Source organism: Lactuca virosa, chromosome 9, assembly GCF_052849685.1.
Source record: "Lactuca virosa cultivar CGN04683 chromosome 9, Lactuca_virosa_CGN04683_v6, whole genome shotgun sequence".
Lineage (NCBI taxonomy): Eukaryota > Viridiplantae > Streptophyta > Magnoliopsida > Asterales > Asteraceae > Lactuca > Lactuca virosa.
In genome coordinates this window covers 2,051,747-2,067,260 of record NC_136434.1, presented here as the reverse complement: position 1 = coordinate 2,067,260, position 15,514 = coordinate 2,051,747, and the positions used below count along the sequence as shown (strand labels likewise).

The following is a 15,514-nucleotide window of genomic DNA, read 5'->3' as shown; positions in this document are numbered from 1 at the left end:
TACCCAATTCCTCTTGTAGACTCCTCCAAAACCTTGAGGTAAAACGGCTGTCACGATCGGATACAATCGTTAACGGAACACCGTGTAGCCTCACAATTTCCTTCACATAAGAATTCGCAAGTTTATCCATAGACCATTTCTCGTTAGCGGCTATGAAATGCGCACTCTTAGTGAAGCGATCAACGACCACCCAAATCATGTCGTGACCGTTCCTTGTTCTGGGTAGTTTAGTCACAAAATCCATAATAATGTCCTCCCATTTACCCATGGGTACAGGTAAAGGTTCTAAACTCCCATATGGTTTCTGATGTTGTGCCTTAACCCTAGCACAAGTTACACACTCAGCCACATACTTAGCAACGTCGAGCTTCATCGTCGGCCACCAGTAATAGGGTTTTAGGTCCCTATACATTTTCGTACTGCCGGGATGAATCGAGTACATGGTCTTGTGAGCTTCTTCCATCAGAAGATCCCTTACTCCTCCCGTCTTAGGTACCCAAATCCTATCTTTGAATACCTTCAATCCTTGACCGTTTGTATCAAACACCAACGTTTTTCCCAAACGTTCCTCCTTCCGGTCATTTTTCTCTAAAGCTTCCTCTTGAGCTTTCTTTATACTTTCCACAATTGTTGAGACAACTTCAATTTTCAACGCTCTTGGCCTTCTCTTTTCAAGATTTACCTTCCGACTGAGAGCATCAGCAACAACATTTGCTTTACTAGGGTGGTAAAGTATCTCACAGTCGTAGTCCTTGAGTAACTCCAGCCAGTGCCGTTGCCTCATGTTCAATTCTTTCTGATTAAAGAGATATTGAAGACTCTTATGATCAGTGAAAAGTTTACACTTAGTACCGTAAAGATAGTGCCTCCATATCTTTAAGGCGAATACTACCGCTGCCAACTCTAGATCATGAGTTGGGTAGTTCTTTTCATGCTCTTTCAACTGCCTCGATGCATACGCGATCACTTTATCCCTTTGGGTCAGAACACATCCTAACCCAACTCCAGAGGCATCGTTATAAACTGCGAAGTCATCAACTCCTTCAGGTAACGAAAGAATCGGTGCTTCACACAATCTCTTCTTTAACTTTTCAAAGGGCTCCTTATGCTTTTCATTCCAAGCATAAGTAGCTCCTTTGTGGGTCAAAGCTGTTAATGGAGTAGCGATCGAAGAAAAGCCTTGGATAAATCGGCGATAATATCCGGCTAATCCTAAAAAGCTTCGAATCTCCGTGGGACTTTTTGGTTGTTCCCACTTCATCACAACTTCAATATTTGCTGGGTCAACCATTATCCCTTCTTGGTTAATCACATGACCCAAAAATTGGACTTCTTGAATCCAAAATTCACATTTGGAGAACTTTGCATACAGCTTCTCCTTTTTCAGAACTTCTAGCACTTCACGCAGATGCTTCTCATGCTCCTGCTTGCTTTTCGAATAGATCAAGATATCATCTATGAATACTATCACGGATTTATCAAGGTATGGTTTACAAACCATGTTCATCAAATCCATGAAAGCTGCTGGGGCATTGGTTAATCCGAACGACATAACCAAAAATTCATAGTGTCCATATCTTATTCTGAACGCGGTCTTCTCGATATCCTGCTCCCTCACCTTTAGTTGATGGTATCCGGACCTAAGATCGATCTTCGAGAAATAGCTCGAACCTTGCAACTGGTCGAACAGGTCATCGATCCTCGGCAACGGATACTTGTTCTTTATCGTCGCTTTATTCAGCTCTCTGTAATCGATGCACATTCTCATGCTCCCGTCTTTCTTCTTTACAAATAACATCGGGGCTCCCCAGGGTGATGAACTAGGTCGAATGAAACCTTTGTCCAATAACTCCTGAATTTGTGTCATAAGTTCTTTCATTTCGGTTGGCGCTAATCGATACGGTGCTTTTGCTATCGGCGTCGTTCCTGGTAACAAGTCGATACGAAACTCCACTTGTCGATCAGGGGGCAATACGGGAAGATCTTCGGGAAAGACTTCCGGATAATCACACACCACCAGGATATTCTGCACCTCCTTCTTCTCCTTCTTAGCATCGATCACGAACGCTAGATATGATGTACATCCCTTGGCCAAACACTTTCTGGCTTTCATTAGGGAAATGATTCCAGAATTTACTCTGCGTTTGTCTTCATACACCATAAACGACTCTTTCCCTGGCGGGTTTACCTTTACTATCTTCTTCCTACACATTATTTCGGCATCATTGGCGCTAAGCCAATCCATTCCTAAAACTACGTCGAATCCATTTAACTCGATAGGCAATAATTCCTCGTGGAACTTATTCCCATCCAAGTCAATGATGATGTTTTTCATACGATGGCTAACAGGTACAAACTTGCCACTAGCAATCTTGACTAATAAGGCATTAACTAGTCTATCTACAGGCAAAGCTAGTTTTCTACCAAATTCATGCGATATAAAGGAGTAATTGGCTCCAGAATCAAACAAAATTTGGGCAGGTAATTCGTTTACGAGAAAGGTACCTGAAGCGACATCGACTTCTTCTTTCGCAGCTTCGAGTGTCATCTGAAAGGCTCTCGCCTTCGGCTTTAGTGGCAGATTGGGTTTTGCTGCGTCCTTCTTCTTCGGGCAATCCCTCAAAATATGCCCTTCTTCATGGCACCCATGACAGACGCTATTAGTGAAGGTGCAATTATTGGCATAATGCCCTGGCTTTCCACATTTGTAACAAGTGAGTTCCACGCTGCACTTCCCAGCATGTTTCTTCTTGCACCTGTCACACCACTTGGCTTCGGCTCCTCCTCCGAATTTTCTCGAACCAGACTTCGAGAATTTGTTCTTTTTGTTGGAACCTGACGTTCCTTCAAACTTTCTCTTTTCGCCAACTTCAACCTTGCTGGCGGCTCTCCCTTTGATCATAACTTCAACAGACTTGGCAGCCCAGATAGCTGCCTCCAAATTAAGTGCATGACGTACTGGCACCGCATACTCCCATGGAAGTCCCTTTGCGTACCTGTCAATTTTCGCCAGCTCATCTGGGACAATACGCAAAGCAAACTCCATTTTGTCTGTGAAGTCATTCGTATACTCGTCAACGGTCATAATCTCCTTCTTCAACGTTAGAAATTGGTTTTCTAACTCGAGCACGTTTTGGGCCGAGCAGAACTTGCGCTTAAAGTGCACCAAGAACTCTGCCCAAGTCATTTGCAATAGCTCATTAGGGCTTAGGGTTTTCCCTAAAGTGTTCCACCAACGAGCAGCACTACCCCTGAACTGACGCACTGCAAAGGTGGTTTGTAACTTGCCTTGGCAATCACAAGTCATGAAAGCCAACTCCATTTCCGAGATCCAGTCCATTACTCCGACAGGATCTTCTTTTCCAGTGAAGGTCGATGGCTTGCAAGTCATAAAGTCCTTATACTTGCACCTATTTCTCTCCACTCTGCCCTCGTGGTTATTCCTCCCAACCACAAGCGGTTCACTATGACCAACCGATCTGCTGTTGTTTCCCTTCTTCAGATCGATCGTCATTTAGTTCACGTTGTTCAACAGGAACTGAAGATTCATCCTTGTTGTTCAGCAACATTTGCCTCAACTCCTCCCTCTGTTCAGCTATCATGGTCTGAATCACAGCTCGCACTCCAGCCATGGTGATGGGTTCGGGTGCAGCTCCTACTATCGGCACCTGTCCCACCACTTGGGGTTGAGGTTGTTGGTTTCTGTTTGTGTTTCCCGCTCCACTTCGAGTTCTTGCCATTACAATCTATATACCGAATAAGGCGAATTTAGGTCTTTATCCTTGTTAGACATGTCAATTCCCTTATCACTCCGAAACGTTTACATGTTAGTTCTAATCTCGTAATCATACGCTTAGAATCCTACACACATAAGGTTTCTAGATCCGGTCGGCAACAGACCATAGATCCGAACAAATAATGGCATATATGGCAACATATAGCATTTACCACATAAAGGCATTTTAGGCACCTTTCCTAAAATAAACTAGTGCTCGTGTCTAAAATATGGTAGACACTCACCTTACAATCATCACTTAGCATTCTAAGTTTAAGTCTAGAAATCCTATAATTTCTTAGTTCGCTTAAACTAATGCTCTGATACCAACTATGACATCCCCTAATTTCTCGGCCAGAAAAGACCGATTTAATTTATGCTTATTAAAATAAAGTCAGAGAAATCTTTTTAAAAGATGTTGCGGAATAGGTCCCCAAAATAAAACATGATAAAAGTTTATCAAAACCCTTCTTTTAGAAGGTATATATTTTCCATATATATATCAAAACCTCGGGATGTCATGTTCCGATACAGATCAAAAGCATAAACAAGACACTATAAGCCTTTTAACAGTTATTTACAACTGCTGGCCTATAATCCAAAAATCTCTCATCGTCCACCGACTATGCTCGGGGTCCACTACATGTAACATAAAAAGCTGAGTGGGTCAGGCTTGGGAGCCTGGTGAGCATATAGGGTTTTCAACCCACAATAATAATAACTTATTAAGTTCACCAATTAACAATAACCCTGATTACCCATTCGCGTTGTCCTCACTTTACGTCCCTAAACACCTAACACAAGGGACTTAGCCTAAGGAATATCATCGGGTTGGACACTACTGCTAAGGGGACTCCTCAGCCATACATGTCCTAAAGGCAACCATGAGGGGGATTGGAGTACACCAATGAACATTTAGTTCATCAACACCTACAAGTTGCTAACCTACTAGTGTGCCATTGGACTGTCTAGAAAGTCCGTGGTCGTCATCTATACTCCGTTAGACAACTTCACCAATAACACCAACAACAACACCGACACCGAGGCCTCTCATCATTTTAACACCCATCGACTATTTTTTCTACCCATGTTCTATCCAACATATTTGTAGATAAAATACATATACAGTTTAAAACTTGTATAAAACATCAATTCAACAGTCACCTCAAATAAACAATTAACATATTTACACATAACACGTATTTTAAGGTAAATACTTAATATCTATGTGTAAATTGAAAGTAACTACACACTCACATGTTTTGATGAAAATCGGGCAGCAGTTCGTTTCCTAAAACGATCGTTCTTAATAAAACCGGGAGTTTTATTGAGAAACCGGGCTCTGCAAAGATCGGGCTTCGAAACCGAAAAGATAAATTTTTCGGGCTTCACGGGCACTTCGTGGCGTATTCTGGGGCTTATAATCGATACCGGGGCTTTGGGGGAAGTTAGAATGAAAGAATATGAAATTTAGGGTGAAAGGTGGCAAATTTCCAAAGTTACCCGGGAAGGCTCGCAGCCTTCTATTTATAGGGGCGAGCTTCCTGATCCAACGGCTGAGAAGCCTCCAGGTGTGCTGATCCGAGGACTCGCAGGGGATGGATCGCACATGGCTCGCACATGGCTCGCACCTGCGAAGGCTTGCTGGCAGCTCCTTACTGGACCGAGGTCTAGGGTCCGAAGTAGGGCATCCGTGGCATGTATGCGAGGGTTCGGTCTCGTGCAAGAGGGTATGTGTCGCACCGCTACTGGACCACTTCGGATCAGCTCAGGAGCTCGGATGAGTCATCATTTTTTCGGACACGTGGCACCTTCTAAGCGAGGGTGAGGTGGCCGAAGTCCACCTTGCGAATTTTCTCGGTTTTAGCAATTTTTCTCGTTTTTCGCGCCAAAACTTCTAAAATCCATAACTTTCGCATACGAGCTTCGTTTTTGACGTTCTTTATATGCACGCGTAGGTAAAATTACGCTCTACAACTTGCGTTTAGACTTCGTCGGCTAATTTTGACTTTAATTTTTATATTATTATTTTTAACAGACCGGGACAGAAAATCCGTTAAAAATTCATAACTTCTTCATCCGACGTCCATTTTCGTCAGACTTTTTACCGTTGTGCTGCTATTTATGAGACCTTCGATTCTCGTTTAGGTCGTGTCGGCTAAAAATCACTCGATCTAAAATTCGAGTTTTTAGCTGTCTACTGCTAAGCTGAAACTTCGAAAAATCATAACTTCCTCATACGAAGTCAGATTTGGGTGTTCTTTTTATACCTACTCTCGGTTTAACGAACACTACGAGTTTCATTTAGATCACTAAGGCTAAAAAGTAGTTTATCGAAAACTCACTTTTTACGACATTCAGCACCGAGCCGGTTTTGTCGTGAAACTTCGACAGGTCATAACTTCTTCGTTATAACTCGGATTTCGGCATTCTTTATATATTCGTAATCCTTGTCACAACCACTACAACTTTCTTAATAGATATCGTCTTTATCTAAAATTTATTTTCGACGCTCATTTTTTATTCTTAATTAATTAACTCCTAGTAATTAAGCATAAAACACATAAAACACATAGAATTCACATAATTCCTTTTTCATTGCTTCAAAATGAGTTACAAGGGTTAACCTAGACTATCACATCAAGATTAATGCCTAGGCTAGAAACACGAGTGTTACATTCTAGGATGTCTTAATGAGTTAAGAAGTTAGGGTTTTGGTATTGAGCACTTCCTAGCCATGCAAAGTCATAAAGTTGGAAACTTTATGACTTAAGATGTTATTTCTGGACTAGATCTACCTTTGTTCGAAAAGACTTAATGGAATAAGCTCTTCAAAAGAATAAGTGAAGTTAGTTGGGCGTACATTGGCGTACGCCGTACGTACGTAATGAGAGGCCCGATTGTGGAACTTGAGTACGCCAAGCTTACAAGTTGAGTACGTTGGGTGTACTTAGTTGAGTCAACTCGGATGACTTTTTACTTTTTGACTTTCGATTTGACCAGGATTTTGACTAAGTTGACCTAAGGGTATTTTGAGTATGTTGAGCTGTTGTTTGAGTTTTGGTCATTATTTATTGTAAAGGTGATCGGTAGAGTTAGTATTTGGAGCAGCGTGTGGTAGCAGTTATTTCGTATGACTGTGAGGTGAGTCTCCTAACTGTACCCGTGGGTCAGTGGCACCAATGCATGTGGTAGTAGTTATTTCATATGATGGGCTAGGCCTATTTGAATGTTGGTTTGGTCCCATAGATCAGGAAGGGCTAGGTCCAATGTATGTTATGTAGGATGCTAGCTGTCTCTGTGACTCTTGCATTTGTATGCTGGGTTGGGCCCATTATATGAGGGTTAGGCCCATTATGGATGGATGGGCCTAATGGTATGTATGGTATGTGGTATTTTGGAGATCTCACTAAGCTTTGTGCTTACAGTTTTATGGTTATGGTTTCAGGTACTTTCGGTTCGAAATGTAAGGGGTCGGCTTGATCACAACGCATCCACCCATGTTTTCCGTAACTAGATGATTTTGGGATTGTACTATGATAACTGTTTTTATTCTAAAATACTTTTGAATTATTGGAAAAAAGGATAATTAGTGTTTTTGGTTGAATTAAAAATGAATTTTTTTCCTTTTAATTTTTGGGATGCTACATCTTTATAGCTAGTTTCCCTTTAAAGGGGGACTACCTATGCAGCTATGCTTAATATTTATAACGGTTATTATAGACGGAAACTGACAGACCATGTATATAGTGTTTATGTATGCGTGAAAAATAATGTCGAATCTTGTATCTGATTCCTTATGAGATTGGATGGATGTATCAAGGATGTTAGGGAAGTAGAATTGGTCGATAATGGTTGTTACTTTGCGGTCTAGAATTGGTCGAAGTGGAGTAATAAGAAAATTTGTTATAGCGCACAAGCAAATCATATAGAATGTATGATTTTGAAGAAAAATATGTTAGACTATAATATGTTATTGGATCTCAGATTATCAAGGCTAAACGTGTGTAACTTCAAAATATTAGTCATGTGAAATGAGGAAACGTCTGTTTCTCCCTAACATTTGTTTCAATGTGATGAACATGGATATTCCAGATTCCATCAACCTGTTATCAATGAATGAATAGAATTTACCGATAACAACGCTCATTGGGGTTATTTTTGAGACGATTCAACAAATTTATATTTAATGTAGTGACTTTGGAGGTGAAAGGGTATATAGATGAGGAAATATTTTTAGCTAATAAATGACAAAACTCCTAATATGTATTTTCATGGGATCTATGGTGAACTCACCACTTATGCATAGATGGTGCTTCAAAAGATGATGCATAAGTCTGTCAGGTAGAAGGCAAGAAAAATGTCATTCTACAACTTTGAAGTAAGAGATTTTATGAACAATGATTTTGTAAACTTGAACTCCAAACTTGTACATGTGCTAAATTTGTAGTTATGGTATACCTTGTGGTCATGTTATAGTAGTTGTGTGATCACTAGAGTGTCAGATTGTTACCATTTGGTTCATATTTTATTAGAGGTATGGAGTGTATCAAGTTGCATACAAAATGATTGTGCATCCTCTACTGACTCCACATGAATGGTAAATATCAAACCAAATGATGGTCGTGTTACCCCCTTTGTAATCAAATATATATATATATATATATATATATATATATATATATATATATTGATTTGGATTTATGAAGAGCAATTGGTATCATTGATTCTCGTTACATACTATAAATAACAAAAAAAACTACAAATTAGAAATATGAGACATGTTTAAGAACATTCCAAGTGGCTTCATGTATGAAGTCAGTCATGTTACTTTGCATTTTGAAATCCTCCTTAGCTACCCCGACAATATCATCTCGTCAACATTTGACTGTGCATTTCCAGTGTTGTGATAAATGTGTTTGAAAATATTCACTTTTCCTTTTAAATCCACAAACTTTATCTTGAGTTCTAGGTCTATGTTATAGGCTTTACGACCCATTTCATAGTAAAATTTATGTGTCATGTGGATCCAAAACGACCACATTAGCAAATGCACTGGACCGATGATAATATCATCCATAACCATAATCTAAGAACTTACCAAAGCAACATCTTTCTCCTTAGTTCATGGAATCGGTATATTTGCAGCCATTTAAAGTGAAAAAGAAAAAAATGAGTTTTATGTTAGATTATAGACAATTTAAGTTGAATACTTGACAAACAAGTGTTAAAATAATAGAGTCTTAATATGCATTTATATGAGAAAAAAAGGAGAAAATCATTTGCCACGTACCGCCTACCTCATTCAATTTATCATTTACCACCTTCAAATAGGGACGGGCATGGGACATAACTGATATCGACTCGAGAATCTGAATACTGAAATTTGTGAAAAAACAATATTGAGTATCAAATCGAACTAACATTATCGGCACCGGTACCAAGAATAGTACTGATACCGACGATACTGAATCCTAAGTTTCATGATTTTAGAGTACCGAGTACCATCCTAAATGTTTAAATTCGTACCACTGTACGAGATCAAAATTTGATACTAACTGCACATCCCTAACTTCAACTTACCATCTACCACGTTTAATTTGCCACCTACCACCTTCAATTTATAATTCACCAATTTACTTCACCAATATATAAAGTGATAATCCAATTAAATTCTTATTTACCTAAACGCTATTCAATTACACGTTACTTAATAATCAATAATCATAACATATTTATGAAGTAACTCAAAAGTTTATAATAAATTTGTAATAATTAACAAATTAAAAATTTTCAAAGTTAATATACTAAAAGATAAATGATATATCTTCAACCATATTAGTTTTGATGGTCTCAATTATAATATATTATTTCAAACTTGTAATAAAAATCCTCTCTAATAAATCAAAATCTTTTTGCCACATGGCCTATTCTTCTTCATTTGGACACATGACATTTTGTAGAATTTTTGAATTTTCTATTTTTCACTTGTCATTTTTATTGTATTTTTCATTTTATTAAATTAAAATTCCACATTTAATATGTAAGGTAATATATAAGTAAGATATTTATTAGAAAGAGTTTATATATGTAATGTATTCAATGTATTAAAGTCTCGTTAATTTTAATAATTCAAAAAATTTTCATATTTCTTATAAATTCAAATTTCTCAAATTGTTAAAATTTCATATTTAATTTTTTTTAAATAAACTCATGCAATACATGGGTTTCACACCTAATAACATAATCTAACATATATTTTGATAAATAAGTTGAAGATATAGCATTTAAAATTTAGTTTGTTGGTTAGCAAAATAAGTTTTATCTCAGAAAACTTTTCAAATTTACCAGCAATATAAACATATTAGGATTTATTTAATAAAAATATTGTACTTACGAGACAATAATAAAATTAACTAATTATAGTTTTCGGTAGAACATTAAAGGGTGTTGTTATTCACACCTAAAACCACTGTTAAAAAAAATCAAAACCACTTTGTTTTCATAATTCTAACCAAACCGTTAACCCATATATTTGTTTTCATAATTCTAAAAACCAAAATCGTACAAGTTTTGAATTGGTTAAATAATAAACTAAATTGTAAAGGATCAGTTTTGTAATTATAAGATTAATTTTTTATTTACAAAAAAAAATAACTAAAATATGAAACAAGAAATTTTGAATTGGTTAAATGAAAAAGTAAATCGTAAATGATCAGTTTTGTAATTATAGTAAATTAAAGGGAGAAGATTTGAAAATGTAAAAAAAAAAATCAATCTAAATCAAAATGAAAAGGTGATGTGATCGTTAAATGGTCAGTTGTTTTCAAGGGTTTTTCGGGTGCGAATAGAATCCCCCAACATTAAAGAGTTATAAGAGTTTTAACTTTCATTAGATACTTAATTGATTAATATTTTTGTAAAGCCTATTAACTACCAATTGCTTGATAATAACAATCATACCATAAGTAGGAAGTAAATGAAAATGTTAATATTAATTTGTAATGATTAATAAAACTTAAAAAGTTAGATGAATGAAAATGTTGATATTAATTTGTAATGATTAATAAAACTTAAAAAGTTAGATGAACGTGGTAAATAATAAATAATTCATCTATAGTTTTATGTCGAAATTTAAAGAGTTAATTATGAGAGTTTCAACTTTTATTAGTTACTTAATTGATTTATATACATATTAATTTTGAGTTGTCTTATGTACAGTAAGTTAATCTCATTGGTGGATTTTTTTTGTTTTTTTTTTTTAAATTTTTTATCTTTGCTTGCTTGCTCGCACATTACGTGTTGTGTCCTCACTCCTCAACAACCCACCCCCATAGACACTTTTCTTGATGTTCCCACCGTTGTTTTTTACGTATTTTTTACCTGTTATCTGTGTTGTTTTGTTTTACTGTTTTCCTCCACCGCTCTTCCTTCATCGGTTTGCTTAAAATATCTTCCCCACCGACCAGGGTTACTGTAATCCTCCATCGACCCACCGCCTCAAATACCTCGATAATCAATATTCTCGCAAAGCCCTTTTCATCTTTTTTAGAGCTTGATCGATCGACATGGTCTCGAACGGAAAAAGAAAATGCGAATGTACCCACCGGAAAAGGTAGCGGTCGTAGGAACGTACTGCTGAAGATACAAACGCGGAAGAGACAGACCGCGATTTGTCATGATGACACTGCGCCGACGGTGAAGGCACAACCCATCGATGAGTTACATTCTTTTCAGCGGAAGAAGCTGGCACCGACAAAGCCGGTCGACTCTGTACATCGTGCTTTTGCTAGGGTTTTCATTTGCCCTCTTCGAATTATGTTTCAAGGTATTTGTTTTGATGACCCAAATAAGCCAATTTGAGACCAAACAATTTCAACCTTATGTCCTCCGTCATGTTCTAACCACTTTTCTCATGATCCTTATTTTTTTTTTTTTTTTGTATTTCGAGTTTGATTCAACTTAAGATTAGATTCAACAAATACATTGGATGTCACATCATATATACTCCCTCATTGCCTCAATAAATGTTATATGAGAAGAAAGGGGCACTGCTAGCGCTGATGCTCAACAAACTTTTTCAGAATTTTCAATTTCTTCTGGTAAGTAAGTTCTTCCAATTTCAATTCTTCCCTATTTATACTGAATAAATTTGCAGACACGGGTGTTTTTGTATCTTTTAAGTATGTATTTCAAATTCCTTCTGACCTTATGTTATTTGGTACATCAAACTTCTATTTTCGATTTTGGTTTGTTCTGATTACTCTGTTATTTGACACTAAAACCACTAAGTTTTATTTTGATAAAATTTCTATTGTGACCACACCACTTTAACTGCCAATCAAAGTAGTTGGCATAGAAAAAATCGTTAAACTTGGGTGGCTTTAAATGACTAGAAACTGAAATATGGTGGCTTTAATGTATTTTATGACTAAAAGGTATGATATAATAATATTAATTCAGGTTTAGGGGATTGCTGGATGTGGATTTCTTTTATATTGGTGTTTGGATTTTTTGGTTTATGTGGAACTTAGGTATCCTGGAAAAAGTTGTTGCTTTCTTGAACTCTGCTTTGATAAGTTTGATTCCAGGTTGTTTTATACATCAAACATGTAAACAAACTAATGGTATAATTGGTGATAAATGCAGAAGAGGGTGTTTGCAGGTAAACCTCATTACTTATGCCCTAATGCTTTCAATTTTTGTTGTAAAAGAAATAAAATGAATCCATTTTTGTTCGAAATTTCTGCAGGGGCTGGTAAGAGATGGGAAATCTTATTGAAGACAAAAAAAAAAGTAAATTCCCAACTTTTTCATGTATCCCTCACTCCAAATTGACAAGCGATTTGATTTTTGGTCACAATTTCGGGACCTAAATTTTTGTTACTAGTATCCTCTCACCCCTCTAGGGTTTTCATCAACGGATTCTTCTACCAAGTTTTACATCAGGTATGATTCCTGAATGGATTGAACTGTGGCTGAATGTTCAATTTTTCATGTTTGATTATCTGAGCCCTAATTTTTTTTTTTGGAATGTACAGGTGATGTGCGCCGCTGATCGTCAGAAAAATGACTTCAACATACATTTGGGTTAGTTGATGGAATTCGATTCCATTTCTTTACGCTTTGCATATGAAGGAATGGAGCTTGATGAAAATTCATTACCCACGGTATTTTCGTCTTTTTCACACATGACATCTTTTGTTTTCTATAGAATGAAAGCAGAAGCAGTTGAGTTAAAGGTAAAGATAGAAATCGTTAATCGAGAAAGAAAATATCACCAGGTAACTTTATTTTTACTAAATATAGCAACAATTAATCTCATTTTTAGCAAACATATTTTATTAATTTCGCATATACTTTTTATATATTTTTTTAAACAGCAAAATATTGTATTTGAGCTTAATGCTTTGTCGGCACAATGAAAGGACAAATATGAGAGTGACCAATGTTTTGATATGTTGTTGGTGCTGGTATCCTGAACTATAGATGTAATGATGTATGCCCTTATTACTTTCATCGTCTTCTTGTAGCAGCGGGAGTTCTTCAGACTTAAAGGTTAGTCAGGCTCAACTTATTCATATCAGGTTCTACATTTCATTATGTCCGGTTTACGCATCAAATCGTTGTGATGGTATTTCTTTTTCAATCTTCTCTTAGTTTTTGATAAGCCCATCGTCGATTAAAACATTGACTCTACTATAATGTGGAGAAAGTTGATAGAATTTTAAACATTCAAAATTAAATTATCTACTTCAAATCTGGTGCAAATAGTCTATTACATGTAACCTTGACTTACCTTAGAGGATAAAATAAGACTTTTGCATAATTTCGTTTTTCATACACAATTTAGATAATTAAATTTAGCGTTCTTCCATATCTTACTACATTTTGTTTTTCTTGGATCACTTTATTCAGATTTAGAATGGAACGTAAGGAACAAACAGTGGTGAAAAGATGAGACGGGTATGCATAATACGATAAGGAAACAAATGTTTAAAATATTGGTGAATTTAGAAATTGGTTGCTACTTAGTGACACATAAACATAAGTAATATGTTTGTTCAATTTTTTTTAATGAGTATGATTTATTTAAGTCATTAAATGTGGATGACAGTCTTGAATTAAAGTTTATAATATGTTCTGCATGAAAAAAATGAGCTCATGCTTAAATAGTAGTATTTTACCTTAGAAAAATATTTAAAATTGATCATTACCATGTTTCAGGTTTCTACAAGTATTGCATTTGGTGGATCCTTTTGCAATCTCCTGCATTTGATGGGTCCTTTAGCAATCTCCATCATCCTTAAGGGAGATGTTTTCTGTATACTTACTTCTAGGCCTGATCACAGCAAATCACAACAAAAGGTTGCTTTTTTAAGTTTTAACTTTTGTTTTTTAGATGGATTCATGCTAATTTTTTATGTTTTCACATGATTGGCTATAAAGAAGGAAGTGCTTTCTATTGTTGATCTAAATGGAAGTAAGAGGGGAAAGACAATTGAGGCTACAAAAACTGCAGTTGTTGCAAGATTCTCAAAAATGGATCAAAAGGACTCATTTAGTATATTGGAATTTAATGATCAAACTTATTTATATTCATCAACTTTGGAGTTTGAGAGGAGTGGCATGAATTTTATTCCGGCTGGTGGTAAACACCCTCAGACACAAACCAATCGTTTTGCAGGCAGCTACAACCTTTTGTATATTTTCTTTTGTTTCTTGCATACGCTATGTACAAACTATTAACATAATGCAAGAAAGTAGCAATTTCCTATATTCAGTTTAATATGCAACTAATACAACTACATTTCAAACCAACAAAATTTTTGTAAAAAAATGTCATCCGACCCATGCAAAGCATGGGCCCTTCGCTAGTTAACATTATTTTTGTAAACATATTCAACTATCCATTACTTAATAATCCATAATCATAATCATAAGTTTGAAGTAACTGGAAATATTAATGTTAATTTGTAATAATTAATAAAAAAATTTAAAAACAAATTAATATGGTAAAAAATAAATGATTTATCTTGAACCATATTATTTTGGGTAGTTAAATTAATAAATTCACTATATAGCTGAAAGTCGAAATGTTTAATCAATTAAATACACTGCTTAAATGAAAAACCTTAGATTTACTATATTAAAAAGTAATTATTTATCACATAATAAATTCTAAAGATGTTTATCTACCGTACAATTTCGGAGCTGCCAACTTAAGTGGTTTAGGGGGTGTTTGGATAAATAGTTTTTAGCTTATTGCTTATTGTGGTGGGAATAAGCACTTGTTTAAAATATGTTTGGATTAGCTTATTGCGGTGGGAATAAGCAATAAGCAATAAGCAATAAGCAATAAACATGTTAAGTGTTTGGCAAACAAAACAACTTATATGAGTAAAATGATCAATAAGCAATAAGCAATAAGCATCCCCCTCCCCCCCCCCCCCCCCCCTTGCTTATTAAAATCAGCTTATTTGGCTTATTCCTACCGCAATAAGCTGATTTTTAAAGACTCCTATCCAAACACTTAAATTTGCTTATTGCGGTGGGATTAAGCAATAAGCAATAAGCAGCCTATTTTTCCCTATCCAAACACCCCCTTAGTTGCGGCTCCAAACGAGATGGTGGTTTTCATCGACTTCATCTTCGGTTGACCGTCCTTCTCTTCTAATAGTTATTTTGCACCGAATTCTCCTCTAATGCATGTTTTCCACCGCAACAATACACGTGCTC

General features: G+C 36.2%; 1 protein-coding gene across 10 annotated transcripts; it reads left to right on the top strand.

Annotated features, from left to right (window-relative positions):
• Nucleotides 1–11,023: 11,023 nt before the first annotated feature.
• On the top strand, nucleotides 11,024–14,552 carry LOC145141403 (uncharacterized). 10 transcript variants are annotated; one of them, XR_013722635.1, is made up of 9 exons: nucleotides 11,138–11,877; nucleotides 12,239–12,440; nucleotides 12,528–12,724; nucleotides 12,817–12,865; nucleotides 12,990–13,059; nucleotides 13,159–13,333; nucleotides 13,694–13,741; nucleotides 14,003–14,143; nucleotides 14,225–14,552. XR_013722635.1 is itself a non-coding variant. In XM_079074696.1 (9 exons), exons 7-9 carry the CDS (start codon nucleotides 13,277–13,279, stop codon nucleotides 14,522–14,524), a joined length of 498 nt encoding a protein of 165 aa, XP_078930822.1. In that variant the 5' UTR covers nucleotides 11,150–11,603; nucleotides 11,727–11,877; nucleotides 12,239–12,440; nucleotides 12,528–12,724; nucleotides 12,817–12,865; nucleotides 12,990–13,059; nucleotides 13,159–13,276; the 3' UTR covers nucleotides 14,525–14,552. The 10 variants fall into 10 exon arrangements, 9 of the variants coding, with proteins under 9 accessions (XP_078930827.1, XP_078930822.1, XP_078930826.1 ...); XM_079074696.1 differs by lacking the exon at nucleotides 13,694–13,741 and having other exon boundaries at nucleotides 11,150–11,603; nucleotides 11,727–11,877; XM_079074700.1 differs by lacking the exon at nucleotides 13,694–13,741 and having other exon boundaries at nucleotides 11,150–11,877; nucleotides 12,425–12,440; nucleotides 12,528–12,571; nucleotides 12,666–12,724.
• The last annotated feature ends 962 nt before the right edge of the window (nucleotides 14,553–15,514 follow it).